The sequence below is a fragment of the Melitaea cinxia genome, chromosome 24 (genome assembly GCF_905220565.1).
Source record: "Melitaea cinxia chromosome 24, ilMelCinx1.1, whole genome shotgun sequence".
Classification (NCBI taxonomy): Eukaryota; Metazoa; Arthropoda; class Insecta; order Lepidoptera; family Nymphalidae; genus Melitaea; species Melitaea cinxia.
Genome location: NC_059417.1, coordinates 7,423,217 through 7,443,015, shown reverse-complemented (window position 1 = coordinate 7,443,015; position 19,799 = coordinate 7,423,217). Strand labels below are relative to the sequence as shown.

At 33.9% G+C, this 19,799-nt stretch overlaps 1 protein-coding gene across 1 annotated transcript in view; it reads right to left on the bottom strand.

Annotated features, from left to right (window-relative positions):
- The window catches only part of LOC123665357 (protein tyrosine phosphatase domain-containing protein 1-like), a 32,832-nt gene extending 19,826 nt beyond the window's left edge, over positions 1-13,006 (bottom strand). Inside the window, exons 1-4 of the mRNA XM_045599670.1 lie at positions 12,924-13,006; positions 10,311-10,493; positions 5,067-5,147; positions 6-121 (exon numbers count right to left, since the gene is read on the bottom strand). Coding sequence (XP_045455626.1) covers positions 6-121; positions 5,067-5,147; positions 10,311-10,493; positions 12,924-13,006 — 463 coding nt within the window. The remainder of the gene's footprint in view (positions 1-5; positions 122-5,066; positions 5,148-10,310; positions 10,494-12,923) is intronic.
- Between the last annotated feature and the right edge of the window lie 6,793 nt (positions 13,007-19,799).

Genomic DNA, 19,799 nt, shown 5'->3' with positions numbered 1-19,799 from the left:
CTTACTATCATTAGCCATAAATACATCAGGATCATAAGTGAAGCCAGACTTCGTGAGCGGAGGTCCACAGCTCGCATGCTCTCCTGGTATTTGAAGGTTTATGACTGTTCTGATTCCCCAGCTGTGTGTAAAAAAGGCATATTAAGACAAGCATATACAACACTGTAAAAAAGTTTAAATGTCCTCTAGTCACAAGCTATTATATATTCCTTGTCCTATTAGAAGAGACGTGGGGAATTTAATGACTTTTTAGTTTTAGGTAACAGCCGACTGATACAGATATTTATATATTTTCAATATACGGTATATACATAATTACATACCTATGGACTTATATGTACGTATACAAATATAATTTTCAACCAAATTTGGGATGCGAATCGAACTCATAACCTTAGCGCAGAGCAGTTACTGCACTACCGACCCAGTTATGTTTTAATTTAACTATTAACGTGCACATCATGTCTGCGGAAAAACAATTTACTCTGTCATTTGCAGCAAATAAAGTAAACATTAAAAACGACAGTTCTACCGTATTCTACCTAATTTTAAGAGTAGTAAATAAACCAAGGCTTTAAATTTTTGTTTTCGTTTTTTATTTTTTGCAAGATATTTCCTGGTGCGGCAAACCGCATAGAAGTACCTATACAGGCGTGTTTTTTGTCTGTCACGTAGTGGTCCATTTAACTGTAACATTGCCTCCTCAAGACAGAATATTTAACAAAAGACTTAGCTTTAGCTTTTGTTGAAGATTCAGCGTACATTCTATGTATCACAACATTTATTTTATTCTTATATATAAAATTCTCGTGTCACAATGTTAGTTACCATACTCCTCCGAACGGACCGTTTTTTATGAAATTTTTTGTGCATATCGGGTTGGTTTGAGAATCGGCCAACATTATTTTTCATACGCCTAAGCTATAAGGGGGGGGGGGGGATTAAGAGGGTTAATAACATATATGGCAAAACAACATTTGCGGGGTCAGCTAGTAAGTTATAAAAATAATGAAAAGTATGTTTCTTTACCATCATCTGTTATATTAAAAGTATTTTAAACTAGGTAAATAAATTGACATTGTTGTGTCTTTCGAATTGTCAAACGCGTTAAGTTTATATTACCGTTATGTTTTATGAAAAATTTAAATTTTTGCAACTTTTCATTCCGTAAGAACCCTCTGCTAAGTATTGGAAAACTTTAGAAAAATAATTCTGTCAAGTTTAGCACTTAGCAACGTATTTAGCGATTCTGTTTTACTTGTTTTGTATTTGTAGATATGTGTAAAGCTGACACTATGTTATTACACATTTTAGTCCTTGAAATTACACATTTTGGTCTTAATAGCCTCCGCCTAGCAGGGCCTGATTAACCCTCAGACTAATTACGCTGCAGTCTTTGCATGCACTAATCTAGCATAATTGCATCTACCCTACATGTTTCAACTAGACCGAGACAAAACTCTAAAATTAAATGCGCTTTTAGACCAGTGCTTTTAGCTTTAGAAACCAAAAAAAAAATTACAGTGGAATGAAACCCATTGTAAAAGAAAGAAAATAATACGTAAAGGAAAGGAAAAAAAAACTACGGGTAAAAAACGGTTTATCTCGATTTTCAGCTAATCTATGTAAAAAATTTCACTAGCAAAGCTGTAGGTAGTAAAAAATATCTACAACTTTTGTATTTACCCTTTTTCACATAACCTCAAAATTCATGTGAAAAATTCAAAAATCCTTTTTTTTTGTTTTTTTGTTTTTTGTGATATGTAGGTAGTTCGTTGCTTATTCATTTGTAAGTTTTTCCTACCGACAAAAGTCAGTTGTTAATAAATAACCAGCTGCGTAGCACTGTCGTTTTACTTATCCCGGTTATCCTTAAAATAGTTAAGGATATTACATTTTTTTATTTTTATCTTTAAACAAAATTCGTTTTTTTTTTTTACAAAATTTGGTGAAAACTGTGATTTAAAATATTTATTTTTTACCTTATTTTGACCTCAATATCGAAAAAGCACTCTCATTTTCAATCGAAAATTCTCACGTCAAAATATCAGCCTCTTTCAAAAGTCGGCGGGTTTTTTGTTTGTTGAAATCTCTACTTTTTAGTGGTGTCAAAAAAGTATAGATTACTATGGTAAATGTTTTCTCTTCACCACTTCCCGATCTCAGATCGCCCGTAATTTATTTTTCCTCTCATTAGCGTTGTATTCTCTTCCTTTTCCAATGGGTTTCATCCCACTACATTTTTTTTTCACTTTTTAGCATTTTCAAAGGCTAAAAGCACTGGTCTATTGAAAGTCCCTGATTTTAATAATAAATATTGAAATTTTAAAAAGCGCGCGTAACAGACTTGTCACTCGAATTGGTCGGTTGTTGCGCGAGTAGGTGAGCTGGTAACAGAATGCCTAGTGCGAGTTTTGTTTAATCCGCCTCGCCATGACTGGCGTAAATTTTAACTTCATTTTGTATGGAAAATTCTGAATTTAAACATTGCAATCTAGTTTTCGCGTTTGCCGCTAGATGAATCTGAATCGATTGTATCGTATTGTATTCTTTATCATCTAGATTGCACTGTTTAAATTCCCATACAAATTAATCTTCACGTATAAGCGCGTTTCTGTGAACAAAACACGCACTAAGCACTCAGCGCAGCTTGCCGCGCGTAATGAACCATCAAAGATGTGCGGTCCCTGGTGTGGTTATTAGCATACTTTGTCGTGCTTTATTCATTTGTTTTATCTCATTCGAAATCGTCCTTCATCCGTCATATCACGCGCTCGCGTATATTCAGACTTAGAAGAAATCTTTGCAGAAGATTGCGTCCATTTGGCGTAGTTTTTAAAATCTGACACCTAGGCCGAGCATTCTATTTTCTGCCGGAACTCCAAAGGGTTTGTTGCAGTTAATAAAAAGTTTTAATATTTCATGCATGTTCCCGAATGTGGAGATAATTTTAAGTTTTTTTTTTTTGAGAATAAGTTTTACCAACTGCAGCGGCAATCGGTCTTTTACAACACTTAGAAGAATAAAAAAAAACTTACGCTCCACACTGTCAGAAAAAAACTTGCAATGCTTTCGCTAATGTACATAGAAAGTGATTTTTTACAAACTATTAAATTTGAAAAAAATGCGGAAAGATTTGAAAACGCCAAAGCACGAAATAGGACTTTTGTATAATAATAATTACTCAATCACTATAATTTTCAAATAAGTCATTTATCAGTTACAATATATTTCACTTGTTTGATGCCTCGTCCCTATGTTTAAACAATAACAGAAGTGTAAATATTTAAAAAAATACTCAAGTCGAAGCAACTTCACACACTAGATGACCATGCTCATAGTCAATGGCAATGGCAACTAAGTGGTCTAAAGAGGCTAAGCCAATACAAGTCATGCGGCCAAACACGACATGGATTTGGTTTTCTACTTAGTAGCCTGCAGTCACTTGTCATGGTTTTGGTCTTATAATGCGCGAGCTACTTTGCCTTTATGTACGATCAGCTTAAAAAATTGTTTGCCACCCTAAGGTTCAATGTCATGCAGATTAAAGGAGAGCGTTAAATTCGCTTGCAGATCGCTCTGAAAACTTTTATAGGTAGTATGAACCATGTTAAAATACTGAATTTCAGTTTTTGGCGCGATGTGCAACAAAGATGCAAAATGACAGAAAAATATTGAAAAAAAAAATTTTTTGGGCTCTAGTAAGTATCATTGCACATATTAAAAAAAAAACTGTAAAATGTTGTCATGTATAAAAATAATAATAAACTATAGTATGAAATAAATAAATACAGTGTCCTCAAAAAGAATCTTCAAAATATCTAAGTAGGTATGTAAGCATTTACAGTCCAACAGAATTTAAATTTTCAGTTACAAATAAACAGTCAGAGTCCACACGTCGATTTACTGTGCTTAAACCTGATAGGCAATAAGCATCCCTTATGCGCGTTAACCAATCTAATATTTTATTAAAAAAAAACCTAAATTGCAGTTTAGCATGAATGCTGCTATTGTCATTTATTATGAAAGATAATCGTTTCTTAATCGCTTGGAAGCTATTACCGTAGTTGTAATACGTAAAGCTGTTACGAATTCAATTATTTATTGTTTCACAGCTTAAAGAATAATGAGCAGTTATTGGCGCTATCTATAAAGAAAGTTTAGGCTCATAATTATATGAACAGGATATACCTCACTAATTAATAAAAAAATAACTAAATAAATAATAACTAAAATAAATAATATATAACTAAAACAAAATTAAATAATAGCGGTTTTTATTAGTATATTCTAGCAATTTTGACTTTTAACTTGAATAATAATAATAATAATAATATATTCTTTACTGTACATATTCTAATAATATGGATGAATAAAAATAGTGTATGATAGATTCAATAATACATGCTCATACTCATATACAAATATCCATACATAAATAATCATAAATACATACAAGTATCCATACATAAATAATCATAAATACATACAAGTATACATAAATAATCAAGATCGTATAATATACGTGTATAAATGTAAAATATATATTGATATAAAATATATATGTTGATGAACTCGAATTTACAAGTCCCACGTTGTTTAATTATTCATTCAAATGGTTCATTAGTAAGGAAAGGTGAATTCAATATACATTTTTAGCAATTTATAACCTAATATATCAATATCTATATAGTTGGAATTTATTTAGATAGTTATTTAGTATTGACTATTTTGTTCTTAATTAATATTTCTCGATTGTACTAAGCCCTTTCTTGCCTGGGAAGAGATCGTTCTTCTAACAATAAAACTGTCTTTGTAAACCTTTCTTTGTTCTTATTTTATTTTTATAGTTAAAATGTATTAATTTAGTTTTATTTGGCGTATAATAAAGGATATATTATTATTAATATACAACGACAAACAAGCATCACCAAATAAGGTTATACCTACGGCAGTAACACAAAATGCCTTACGTATTCTGACTAGATTATCCTTAAAGATTAGATGTTGATAAAGCTCTAGAGTGTAGTTTCAAAGCACAGTTTTATAGATAAATATAAGAATACCTGTGGAATTGTTGTATGATGTTCCTGGCTGCTATGCTTGCGGTGCTTGGGCGCGCCATCGCGAGGATGTCATCTGTGACCCTGTGAATGTGATGTATGTACATATTGCATGACACTTCTATTATAAAATATAGCGAAGGTCATTTTTAGATTAAAGGTTTAGTCTGTTTGTGATAGTAAGGGGAAATAAAATCAATATAAAATCAAAAATATCTTTAAATAAGCTTCAAAAGCACCTTCGAATCGTCCTTTTGCAAATTAAAATTTTAATTAATTTTAGAAGTGTAGCTATAATGCAGATTCTGCAGAGAAGGACCGAACTGTGTTTTTATTAGTGATTTGCCGGATCGTCAAAAATGGATATCCGCGAACTTACGTGAGTCAATGAGATTAGAGAGAGTGTGAAATTATTTAATTTACAGATTACATTAAAAATATAATAAGTAAAACAATTGTATCGATCAATAAGAATGTTGACTAAAATTTAAAATTTAAATTAAAAATGTTAAACGCAGAAAGTCTCCTTACGTATTAAAAAAAAAAATTTATTCTCAGAAAATTTCAATATCGTTTGTGGAATTTTATTATACTTGCTAATACCGTAGTTCAAAAAAGAGACGTTTACCTACTTTGCGCAGTCGGAAACACGTAATAATTTTGTTATTCCTTCTTAATTCTTAAACTTATTCGTATGTTTTAAATAGTATATATAGTATTTCGTTCTCATTTACGCGATATCCCCCTGGAAAATAGTAAGCTATTCAGTACTTATATGAAGAAAAAAAATTACAATAGATGTCGCGAACACAACTAAAAACCTATCGAAGTGTGAGTGTTCTTTTTTCAACATAATTTTTCTTCTTATTTTTTTTTACGACTAGGTCGGCAAACAAGGTTACGGCTCGAGCTTATAGAGGCGTTTAACACCACGAGCATCACAAGCGGGTTGCCGACCCTTTCCCCGACTCTCCCCAGGAGCTCTGGCAGGAGCACCTTACTCACCATCATCATCTTCCTGCCCTTATCCCACTTATGTAGGGTCGGCACAACATGTTTTTCTCTTCCATTCCTCTCTATTATTCGTCACAGTGCTTACTCCTTTCTTTCTCATATCCTCACTCACACAATCCATCCATCGCTTTTTCGGTCTGCCGATCGCTCTTCTTCCTTCGACATTCATCCCTAACATTCTTTTACCGACATAGCGGTCATCCCTCCTCATTACATGCCCATACCACGCTAACCTAACCTAGCACCTTACTCACCACAGGAACACAATACTACTTGAAAGCTATTTAGCTGTGATCTTCTGTACTTCATCAGTCGGGCTGCTCCAGATTTTGAGCAGGCTGTTTCATGCTGTTCCCTAAGTCAGAGGAAAGGCCACCATCATTGTAGTTACATATTTTTATAATTATAACGATTCTTATTACCTAAAATGTAATATTTTAAACTTATTCGTTACTAATAGTTGGCGTGTGAATAATTTGTTTCATTTACAACAGTATTTAGCTACGTGTAAGGCGAAATAATAGTGAATATTATAATAAATTAATGAAACACGAGTGCCCTAATGGAAGTCACGCGATAATGTTTTTAAACTTTTTTTTTACCATGCTGCGTTTTCTATTACGAGTGTTTGTTGGTTGGTCATAGTATTTAGGACACTTTTTCAAAGTAATAATAAGTTGTCGTGTTAGTGACTTCTCTTTACTTGAGACTGACACGGAAAATAAGAATTAGGAGCAATATTAAACTGTTTTTCGTAAATACTTTATTTTCGACGTGTTTTTTGTCACATAATGTTATTGAATACGTCTGGAGTACGATGAATAACTATAAAATGATAATTTAAATATGAATGATTTATCTGTAAAATATATAAAACTAGCTGACCCGGCGAACTTCGTATCGCCTAACAGAAACTTTATCGTATGGTATTAAAGTTCAAATTGACTTTTAAGTATTATCACAAATCTTTTGTATGGGACTATAGAAAGTGTTGTTTTTAGACTTTTTCAGGAAATTTAATTTTTTTTTGAATTTTTCTCTCCGTAAGAATCATCCTCGTACTTCAAGTAATATTTTAAAAAAAGAATTAATGAAATCGGTCCAACCGTTCTCGAGTATTGCGCTTAGCAACACATTCAGCGACTCATTTTTATATTATACACTAACTGTTGTCCGCGACTACGTCCGCGTGGTTATGAAGATATGCATTACTATTAAGATGCTTAACGCAAATTATTTTTTTATTTCAGTCACTTGAAATGCTTATCACTCTGAGCAACTTTTTCAAGGGCACAATTTAGTATAATTTAATAGTTATTTTTATAAAACCTCTCTATACGCCACATTTTTAGTTTTATTTTCAGGCTGCAGTATGAATAACCTATCAGGCGAACTTGTTGCTACTGTATATGTTTCATACAAACTATCAACCCCAATTAAACCCCCTTAGCGATGGAATATCGCAAAATCCGTTCTTAGCGGACGTGTACTAACTATATTCTACCTCCCTGTCAAATTTCATCTTTGTCCATCTTGGATGGATGGACCATCCAGCGGTTTTTGAGTTCTCGTGATGTCAATCAGTGACCTTTCTCTTTTATATATATAGATTACGATGTATTATTTGGACACTTCCTCGCCATCTATAGAGCATACATTTTAAATTTCAAGTCTCTTACCTTAATAACATATGACTTTCATATAAACTTCCAACCCCCGTTTTATCCCCTTATGGATCGAGTTTCGTAAAATCCGTTCTCAGCGGATGTTTACACCCTATAAGGAACCTATCTGCAAAATTTCAAGTTAATAGCTGTTATAGTTTCAGAGATTTCGTGATGAGTGAGTCAACCTACCATACCCCATTTTAACCCCAAAAGGGAGTTGATTTCTAAACATACATTATTTGAACACCTTCTCAACATCTATAGAGCATACATTTTAAATTTTAAGTCTCTTACTTCAAAAACATAGGACTTTCATACAAACTTCCAACCCCCGTTTTATCACCTTGGGGTCGAGTTTCATAAAATTCGTTCTTAGCAAATGTATATGCCCTATAAGGAACCTATCTGCCAAATTTCAAGTTTGTAGGTGTTATAGTTTCGGAGATTTCGTAATGAGTAAGTCAACCTACCATCCCCCGTTTTAACCCCAAAAGGGAGTTGATTTCTAAAGATACATTATTTGAACACCTTCTCACTATCTATAGAGCATACATTTTAAATTTCAAGTCTCTTCCTCCAAAAACATAGGACTTTCATACAAACTTCCAACCCCCGTTTTATCCCCTTAGGGGTAGAGTTTCATAAAATTCGTTCTTAGCAAATGTATACGCCCTATAAGAAACGTACCTGCTAAATTTCAAGTTTGTAGGTATTATAGTTTCGGAGATTTCGTGATGAGTGAATCAACCTACCATCCCCCGTTTTAACCCCAAAACGGAGTTGATTTCTAAATATACATTATTTGGACACCTTCTCACCATCTATAGAGCATACGTTTTAAATTTCAAGTCTCTTACTTCAAAAACATAGGACTTTCATACAAACCTCCAACCACCCGTTTTACCCCCTTAGGGGTCGAGTTTCGCAAAATCCGTTCTTAGCAGATCTCTACGCCCTATAAGGAGCCTTCCTGCCAAATTTCAAGTTTGTAACTGTCATAGTTTCGGAGATTTCGTGATCAGTGAGCCGACCTACTATCCCCCGTTTTAACCCAAAAAGGGGTTGATTTCTAAAGATACATTATTTGGACACCTTTTCACCATTTATCTATAGAGCTTACATTTTAAATTTCAAGTCTCTTACGTCAAAAGCATGGGACTCTCATACAAACTTCCAACCCCCATTTTACCCCCATAGGGGTTGAGTTTCGTAAAATCCGTTCTTAGCGGATGTCTACTTCCTATAAGGAGCCTACCTGCCAAATTTCAAGTTTGTAGGTGTTATAGTTTCGGAGATTTCGTGATGAATGACCTTTCGCGTTTATATATATTATAGATTATAGATAGATATAGATATATAGATTACATAAATAATTTAAAAAAAGTTTACTAGTAATATTTTAGTTTTACAAACGTCATATTATACAGTCGTGTGACTGATATTACGTCACTTCCGTTATATATTTTTCTTACGGTTTTAGTATCAAATTTTTTTCAGTTCGCTCGCCCAGCCAAATGTCAAGCCTGCCGTAAGGAACTTCGTTCCAATAAGTGAATAATCGTTAAATCATCAAAGATTCAATGTACAAGTATCTTAGATTGCGACAGAGTACAATCTCTATACGGTTGTCAACAGGTCATGTAGGTACAGACTGGTGACTTGGTGAGACTAGCTTAGCTAAACGCTCTATAAAATACATGTAGCGTCTCATAATTATGGTGAATGATAGTCAGAATGAGAAATGATTTATTGACGACTGACGATGAAGCGTTTATATTATTTTGTAGATCTCTCATATTGATTATTATTGATTGTGAGGCATTTAGTATTTGTCTTCCGTGACCTATCCTATTTTCCTTGATTTCTGCCAAGATAGGAAATACAGTAATGATTTCTTTGTTTGTGTTGCAAGGCAGTTAGTGATTCGCTATAGTAAAATATTGCTGGTTGTTGGCAGGTAAAATACTACAGGGAATACTACACTAATTTAACTCGTTCATGTTTATGGCAGGGTGGACATGTCACAATAGACTAATGCAACACTTTCTCTCAAAGTAGTACGAATGTATTAGTAAATTAAAAAGCCTAGTTGTGACCACCAGGGCTAGGCCGTGCCAATTGAAATACTCGATACTCCACCGTTATGTATACACCATCCTGCTCGTTTTATTTTATAGGTATACTACAAGTGTGACAAGCGTATGGTAATGATTAATTGTAAGTTCTGTACGCCTGATATTAAGTTACCGTACCCTGCGTAGGCATAGGAATACCAGGAGTTTCTTGCCGATTCTTCTCTGCAGAATCTACATTCCGAATCGGTGGTAGCAAAGTTTACACACAGTAAAACTGTTACAAAAATAATAATTTATTTTTAAAGTTTTAATTTGTAAAATGACGATTCGAAAGTGCTCGTGGGGCCTATTTAAGTAAAGCAGTTTTTGATTTTGATTTTGATTTTGGATTGCAAGCTCGCTAGGAGCTTTAGCTACCTTGTTCCCCACAGGAACATAACACTACTTTAAAGCAGTATTATTTCGCTGTGATCTTCTTTAAGATTCCTTACCAATCGGAATAGACGCCCTGTATCGCAGTTCGACTTTGTCGCGGTTGTTCATATTTGCAACGCGCGCCTCCGCAAAAGAGCGCGCACTGTAACGCCGCTGGGGTTTTGATTCTGATGCCTTCGCTCAACTTGCTGTAAACCGCAGAGGGTGGTCGGTTGATACGACGACGGGATTCACGACTTCTAGAAGACAGAAATAATATGATAGATTATAAGAATAATAATACATAGTATAGTCTGTTCTACACATACATGTGTTTATACAATAAGTAAATCTAAAGAAAGTGTATTAAATAAATAAAGATCTCGTTTTTTATTGTGTTGTTTCGAAGACAATGGTCAAAAATTAGGGCTTTATCTGTTTTGTGTCTGGTTTGATGCACCTAGATACCTACTCCAGTTTAATTTTTTTTACGGGGCTGAGGAGTGGCAACTTACGGCTATTCTTTATTTAAATTATGCGAATACGTAACCAAATGCGAAAGGAATTGTTTAGTTGATATATCTTAATATGTACGATTTTTATTTTTGTGTACCCACACATTAGGAATTCTAAACATTTTTGAATATCATATCAAAAATTGACCGCTCCAGCGGGATTCGAACCCGCGTCTCCGACTGACCGTGTCGGCGCTCTAGCCAATTAAGCTATGGAACGATGTACCCGCTAGAGCGAAATTTTTGATATGATGATTTTTTATTTTCGGTTTAAGCGAACCGTGGCGCCGTCTATAGTGAGTTCTTTACAGAGACCCGTAACTATTCAAAGTTTCATATTACAATGAAAATCTTTGACAGGAGACGACACCATGCTATTTTTAATATGTACGATTTTTATTTTTGTGTACCCACACATTAGGAATTCTAAACATTTTTGAATATCATATCAAAAATTGACCGCTCCAGCGGGATTCGAACCCGCGTCTCCGACTGACCGTGTCGGCGCTCTAGCCAATTAAGCTATGGAACGATGTACCCGCTAGAGCGAAATTTTTGATATGATGATTTTTTATTTTCGGTTTAAGCGAACCGTGGCGCCGTCTATAGTGAGTTCTTTACAGAGACCCGTAACTATTCAAAGTTTCATATTACAATGAAAATCTTTGACAGGAGACGACACCATGCTATTTTTAATATGTACGATTTTTATTTTTGTGTACCCACACATTAGGAATTCTAAACATTTCTATCGTCGTATATCGTATCGTCTATCGTGGTGTCGTCTCCTGTCAAAGATTTTCATTGTAATATGAAACTTTGAATAGTTACGGGTCTCTGTAAAGAACTCACTATAGACGGCGCCACGGTTCGCTTAAACCGAAAATAAAAAATCATCATATCAAAAAAAAAATTTCGCTCTAGCGGGTACATCGTTCCATAGCTTAATTGGCTAGAGCGCCGACACGGTCAGTCGGAGACGCGGGTTCGAATCCCGCTGGAGCGGTCAATTTTTGATATGATATTCAAAAATGTTTAGAATTCCTAATGTGTGGGTACACAAAAATAAAAATCGTACATATTAAAAATAGCATGGTGTCGTCTCCTGTCAAAGATTTTCATTGTAATATGAAACTTTGAATAGTTACGGGTCTCTGTAAAGAACTCACTATAGACGGCGCCACGGTTCGCTTAAACCGAAAATAAAAAATCATCATATCAAAAATTTCGCTCTAGCGGGTACATCGTTCCATAGCTTAATTGGCTAGAGCGCCGACACGGTCAGTCGGAGACGCGGGTTCGAATCCCGCTGGAGCGGTCAATTTTTGATATGATATTCAAAAATGATATATCTTATTTAATACTTTAAATTTAAAAAAAATCAGTTATTTTTTACAATTACTACAACTTAGATAGTTTATAGGCTGTTTGGACATTAAATAATTGTGTTTGCAGGAAAACGAAAAAAAACCGACTTCAATTATATCGACAAGTAATACAACGTAGGTAGACGAAAAATTACTCAAGTAAATACGTGTTATCAGATTACTCCAAAATTTGTAACCAGATTTCGATGAAATTGCCCAGTTAATTAATACTTGGAACTTAATACTTTAGCTGTGCCCACCAAATCAGTTTAATTTAAAAAATTTGTTTCTGTATCAGGTGTTTTGAAACAGTATTTTTCTTTTTTATTTACGTTTTCGGAGCGTTCATTTTAAAAATTCAGCTTTACCAAGTTTCATATAAATCACTACAAGTGGAAACAACTCGCGCTTACCAAGTAAATATAATGGTGGAAATAGTCCATATAATACTGTAGTTCATGCAACGAGGCCATAATTACTATGTGACATAGAGAAAAAACCATTAAATATATATCTTGAATGCAATACTTTACAGTCACAAGTCAAGTTTTTAATAGAACTTAGAACTTTAATAATTAGTAGTGGTGTAAATGGTACCTTTACTTTTTGTTACCTTAACAATTATTTTAAATAAATATTGCAATAATCATAATGTGCTAAATCAAGTTATTTAATCTAAAATGATCTCTCAAAGCTTTTAAGTATTTATTATTAGGTACCTACTTCAAGGTGATTTTCTGCGAGAGTGATTATAGCCATGTGGTAGAGGAATTAAAAACATTGGTATATAGGTACGTAGTACACTTACCTATCCAAAAAATGGAATCGATGGAAATTTACAAAATTAATACTAGATTTTCGGCGTGCATTCGTATGCGAAATTTTATTCATTATTCTTTGATAGATGTTTTTATTTTAGGCCAAATTTCATATTGGTTGTATTATTAAAATTATATAATATAATAATATTTTGTTTAAAGGAGTTAGTATTCTATTAAGGGAGTTATTGTCTCCTTTCGTCTCGAGGAGGCTTTTTTTTATCTTTTTTATTCTGATCTTTTAATGACTGAAAATATACATAAATATATAAATAAAAATAAAAATAAAAATAAAAAGCCTTTTATTTCGTGCTTATTCACATTACAATTTTAATTACAATATGCATGCAAAATAATAATTTACACACAATTTACACAAAATTACAATATATAGATTCAAATTTTACTTACGCTAATTTTAGTGCATTTAAAAAAGAACATTTAAAAAGTAAAAAAAAAAACTAATAAAAGTAAATATAATAAAAAATAAGGAGTAGTTTGATTGAAAATATCAGTAAGTACCAGAAAATAAACATATAATAATAATAATATGAACTATAATACGACAAATAAAAATAATTACGTTTTTTTTATAAAAAAAGTATTAATATTAAATAACACTATTAATATTAAAGAAGTTATTGAATAATTAACCTACTTTTTATTTTATTCGGGTTAAAGTTAAGCGATTGGACCCAATTTTGATGTTTTTATTTGATTAAGATCTTTTTAGATTTATTAGATACAAGTTACGACATTGGTCGAGGCTTTGGTTACTTTATTATTTTGTAGTCGCCATAGCGTGATGTTTAATAGCCTATTATCGTTCTTAAATATATTATTTGAACTACATAATTATTGCTTGTTACTTATGATATAAGTGTTGTACATTATTGGAATATTTTATGGAAGAAGCAAGCCTATCATTGTATAAATAATTGTGTTTACAAGCAAACGAAGAAAAACCGACTTCAATTATATCGACAAGTAATACAACGTAGGTAGACGAAAAAATAGTCAAGTAAATTTTTTTTTATGTCCCTAGGTTGGCAAACAAGCGTACGGCTCACCTGATGGTAAGCGATTACCGTAGCTTATAGACGCCTGCAACACCAGAAGCATCGCAAGCGCGTTGCCGACCCAATCCCCAATCCCCCCCAGGAGCTCTGGTCACCTTACTCATCAACAGGAACACAATACTGCTTGAAAACAGTATTATTTTGCTGTGATCTTCTGTAAGGTCGAGGTACTACCCCAGTCGGGCTGCTCCATATTTTGAGCAGGAAATTCCTGCTGTGCTCTACCTCAGTTAGTAAATACGCATTATCAAAGATTACTCCAAAAGTTGTAATCAAATCTCGATGAAATTTAAATGTGACCACATGATAAACGTCGGCTTTCGATTAAATTAATAATCATTAAAATCGGTACACCCAGTAAAAAGTTATGCGGATTTTCGAGAGTTTCCCTCGAATTCTCTGGGATCCCATCATCAGAACCTGGTTTCCTTATCATGGTACCAAACTAGGGATATCTCCTTTCCAGCAAAAAAAGAATTATCAAAATCGGTTCATAAACGACAGAGTTATCCCCGAACATAAATAAAAAAAATATATATATACGGTCGAATTGAGTAACCTCCTCCTTTTTTTAAGTCGGTTAAAAAAGAAGAGATTAATGTTTTAGTCATATTACCGTTTCTTATGCATCTTTTCTTATTAACCGACTTCCAAAAAGCAGGAGGTTCTCAATTCGACTGTATTTTTTTTGTATGTTACCTACCTCAGAGCTTTTTACTGGGTGGGATTTTAATGATTCTTGTTTTGGTTTGAAAGGTGGTGCCTGTCATGTGATCCCATTTAAATTTAATTGAGACCTGACTAGTGCTTTTTGAGCTATATCTAATAACACAGTATTTACTTGACTATTTTTTCATCGTCCTACGTTGTACTATAATCACATAATTTTTTACTGGGTGTACCGATTTTAATGAATCTTATTTCAATCAAAAGCTGATGCTTGTCTCGTAGTCCTATTTAAATGTAATCGAGATCTGATAAGCACTTTTTGAGTAATCTTTGATACGCGACTTGACTATTTTTTCGTCTACCTGCTTTGTATTACATTTCGATGTAATTGAAGTCGTTTATTTTTTCGTTTGCGAGCAAACAATATTATTGTTATGAATGTTGCTGTATGTATCTACTTTGTGTACATTTAATATTGTATAAAAATATAGAAATATTTTTTCGCGTCTATGCGAACCGAACGCGTTCAAATTCACTAATTACTGTTATTATATTATAATTAAAATATAGTTATTAAACTATTTTTGAAAAGTTAGTATATAGTAAGATACTGGCAATTTTAAATTTATCTAACAAGGAAACACTTCGTGTGTACTAAACGAAATTCAACTCCAAACTGACAGTAAAGGGCAGTGAATTGAAAGTCCTAATTGTGTAACCATATAGTACCGTCAGCGACCACATGAAGAGGTAAAAAAATATACAAGGGTACTTAGGCACTTTTATCCTGTTTTACGAAATGAAGGGCTAATACTGCTTTTTTAGTGTTCTTGTTTCTTTAGGTTTCACGGTCGCTATGAATACTTACATATACCTACGGGACTTGCGGATTTTATTTTGAAAATTTACATTGACAAATTATACAACGTAGGTAGTCAAAAATTGTCAATTGAATAGGGATTAATAGGGATAATTCAAAAAGTACTTGTCAATTTCATTTACATGAGATCTGACGCACTATATATCACTAGTTTTTGAATAAAAAAAAGAAAATAATCAAAATCGGTACATCCAGTTGCAAGTTATGAGGTAGCTCACATAATTGTGTTTACAGGCCAACAAAAAAAAACCGACTTCAATTATATCGATCAGTAATACAATGTAGGTAGACGAAAAAATAGTCAAGTAAATACGTGTTATCAAAGATTACTCCAAAAGTTGTAATCGGATCTCAATGAAATTTAAATGTGACCACATTATAAGCATCGGCTTTCGATTAAGTTAAAAATCAACAAAATCGGTACACCCAGTAAAAATTATGCATATTTTCGAGGGTTTCCCTCGATTTCTCTGGGATCCCATCATCAGATCCTGGTTTCCTTATCATGGTACCACACTTAGGATATCTCCTTTCCAACACAAAATAATTATCAAAATCGGTTAATAAACGACGAAGTTATACCCAAACATACATAAAACGGTACACAATACGGTACGGTATACATAATACGGTCGGATTGAGAGATCTCCTCCTTTTTGACGTCGGTTAGTAAAAAATACAATTGAATTGAGAACCTCCTCCTTTTTTTGAAGTCAGTTAAAAAAATACTTTGTACAGAACTAAACTTTAAAAATTATTCTTTCACGTTATTAAAATATCTAGTAACACTTTTTCTGTCTGTACATGTAGCATGGGTTATTTAGTAGTGGTCGAATGACGACGAGCTATTATCGGTGGGGTTTATTTTTTCGTTGATTTTATGACTTGACACGAACGAAATTTAGTGGGTTTGACCTATATACTACCTATATATATATATATATATATATATATATATATATATATATATATACTAGCTGTGCCCGCGGCTTCGCCCGCGTTTAAATCAGTGAGTCAAAAAGTTTTCCCGGCAAACTTGCCACGATGTCCTTAGATGGCGGGCGAAGTGGCTTCTTCCGGACCGGGACAGATATAATATCATAAATAACGGTTCGTTATTAAACAGGTTTGTTATTTTTGTTGGCGTCCTGTCGTGTTGGCGCATTGGCGCATTAGCACGTTGGCGCATTGGCGTGTTGGCGTGTTGGAGTATTGGCGTGTTGGAGTGTTGGCGTATTGGCGTATTGGCACATTGGCGTGTTGGCGTGTTGGCGTGTTGGCGTGTTGGCGCATTGGCGTATTGGCGTGTTGGCGTATTGGCGTGTTGACGTGTTGGCGTATTAGGGCATTGGCGTGTTGGCGTGTTGGCGCATTGGCGTATTGGCGTATTGGCGTGTTGGCGTGTTGGCGTATTGGCGTGTTTAAGTTAAGCGGACAATAAAAAAATTGTCGATGTTTCCGATTTTAGTAATTTTCCAATATGCAATGAATCAAAACTAATGAATTAAAACTATTGCTAAAGGGCGTCAGATGTAGCCCGGACGACGACCACTGACTACTGCGCTCAGTCAGGCGTTATACACATTATATAGTTTATATGTAGAAAGCCGGTAGCGATAACTCTTGAAGAAGTCTCTTCCAGCTAATCTGCGGTAGTTGTTTTATTTATTTTTTATTTTATTACTGGACTTTCATTTGGACAAAATATCTGTGTTGTTACGGCAATAAAATATATAGCCGCCCCCTATCTTCCCGTGGGTGTCGTAAGAGGCGACTAAAAGATAACACAGTTCAGTACAGTAAAAACTTCGTAAATAATGGCGAAATCTATGAATAGTGTAGCAGTTTTTCGTTGTCTAAAAACACGGACAAAACGACATTTTCTAAAAATGAATCCTAGCTAGATCGATTTCGAAGTGAAGACTCGACGAAGCCTGCCAAACGCCGCCCAGCTCTCTTCAGCTGTCGGCCTCCTTCTCGAAGTTGTTGCTGCCTAGTTTGATAGTATGGCATAGGTAAATATAATCCTGAATAACTTCGAGAAGGGTACCATCGACCGATACCTGTCTCGGTATGACCTGGTTGTTAAACATAACTTTCGTTTTGTCCAAATTCATACAGAGATCGACACGCTGGGCTCGTTTAGGCCGGCTAGCATGTGGCCTAACTCACCCAACGTCTCTTTTGAGTATAAATAATTAATTAAAACTAATATAATTTCAATTTCAAAGATGGTTATATGAAGCCTACGCGAATAGAGTAATTTATGATTTCGAGTCAGATTTTGAAGCAACTCATGTGTAATTTTAAATATTGCCGTGTTACGGAACACAAAATTTTCTTATTCTGCCTAAACTTTACCAAATCTTACCAACACGCACGTGACCACACAGTACGAAATTAGAAATTAAAGTTGTATAACGTTTGTGTCATGAAATTAATAAAGCTCAGTAATTATTAGCAGCGGCGATAAATAAGTATATTTTTATTTATTTTATTATTGAATCTTTTTTACGCACGCTTTACTACACTATTAAAAATTTCTATGGTAATTTCACAACAAAAGCGTAGGTAGTATATTAACAAAACAATTTTGTGCTTTATCAAATCAGATGTTGACCAGTTTATATTGTAATTTTACTAAACATGTGTCACTTTTTTGAATTAAAAAAACTACAAAACATAAGTAGTAATATGACTAAAAAATTAAAAATAAATGATAATTACAAAGATGTGAACACATCTTTGTAATTATCGTACATTTGATTTCAATTGAGATAACAAAAAATACAGAAATCTTGATTGATTGAGTGTTCTTCTCCACGGAAAAAATTTATGCCTTTTGAAGAGAAACCAGAGCAACACTGAGGTTTTTTTTTTATTTGTACGATTTTATTTTTTGTTACCCACTAGGAAATTCTAAACATTTTTTAATATCATATCAAAAATCGACCGTTCCAGCGGGAATCGAACCTGGCTGCTCAAGCCAATTTATAGATTAAGCCATTTAGCCATAAAAGCCATTTTAAGATTTAAGATTTTATATTTGGTCTAGTTCTAGTTTCTGTTGCGTTGGGCGAGTGAGTTGCTGTTGCGTATCGGCCTTTACAGCGTCACCGGTGAGAGGGGCCGGGTACTATAGACACCGGCTGCGAAAGAAGAGGGAGGGCTGGCTCGCGGAAAACATCCGTCCTAAGGGTGTCTCCTAGCGAGATCGCACCTCGTCTTCGAACGTCGTCGGAGACTTGGAGTGGGCATCACTGAAGGAAGTACAGAATTCAGCGCGATGCAGGATTTTAACATTTCCAATGAACACCATCTAGTAGCGACACTAAAAATATAGTATTTCTTAAAAATTCAAAAATATAGTAAGCTTTATTAATTGGTACCTAGGTATTTTGCTTTTGAAAAATTCAAGTTTCAAGTACGAAGTTGATTAAGTTTTATGCAAATTAAATATATATATATAACATAATTGAAAAATGCATTTACATAAGAGATTAGAATTAAAATACTTCTGAATCAAAAAATATATAAAGTATACTTAACTGTTATCTTATTTTTCTGTTAAGTTGTAAATGTTATAGTGATTATTATTAAGGAAACTTGGATGTGCTTCTATCGTGGCTTTTATCTAATGTGTTCTATGGGTCAAACTTAACTATATAGGTACTCTCTAGGTACTAGGTATACTCATCTTAATAAGAGAATGTCGGAAGTTTCTAACTAAATTTAGTTTAATAATGCTATTTCTAATTTTACTCGATTGTAGACTACATTTTTGTCCTTCAACAAGCAATTAAAAAATAAGTAAACCAAGTCATTTACATGAAAATAAAGCGAGAGGTAAAATTAACCGTTATAAAAGCTTTATTACTTAACTCCAGAGCTCAGGCTATCTTGATCTGTCGTTGTAAATATGGCAGTCATTTGTAAATTAATTAGACGTTTAAGCGTTTAGAAAATTTTGCTTTTATATGGCTAGGCTATTTTTGTAACATTTTTTTATATCCACTCTGAATCTAAGCAGCCTGTAACGTTCCACTGCTGCGTGAAGGCTACTTTGACCATAAGGAGGTCCTTTTTTAGGGTTCCGTACCCAAAGGGTAAAAACGGGACCTTTGCTGTCCGTCTGTCCGTCCGTCCGTCTGTCCGTCCGTCTGTCTTACACCAGGCTGTATCTCAAGAACCGCGATAGCTAGACAGTTGAAATTTTTCACAAATTATGTATTTCTGAT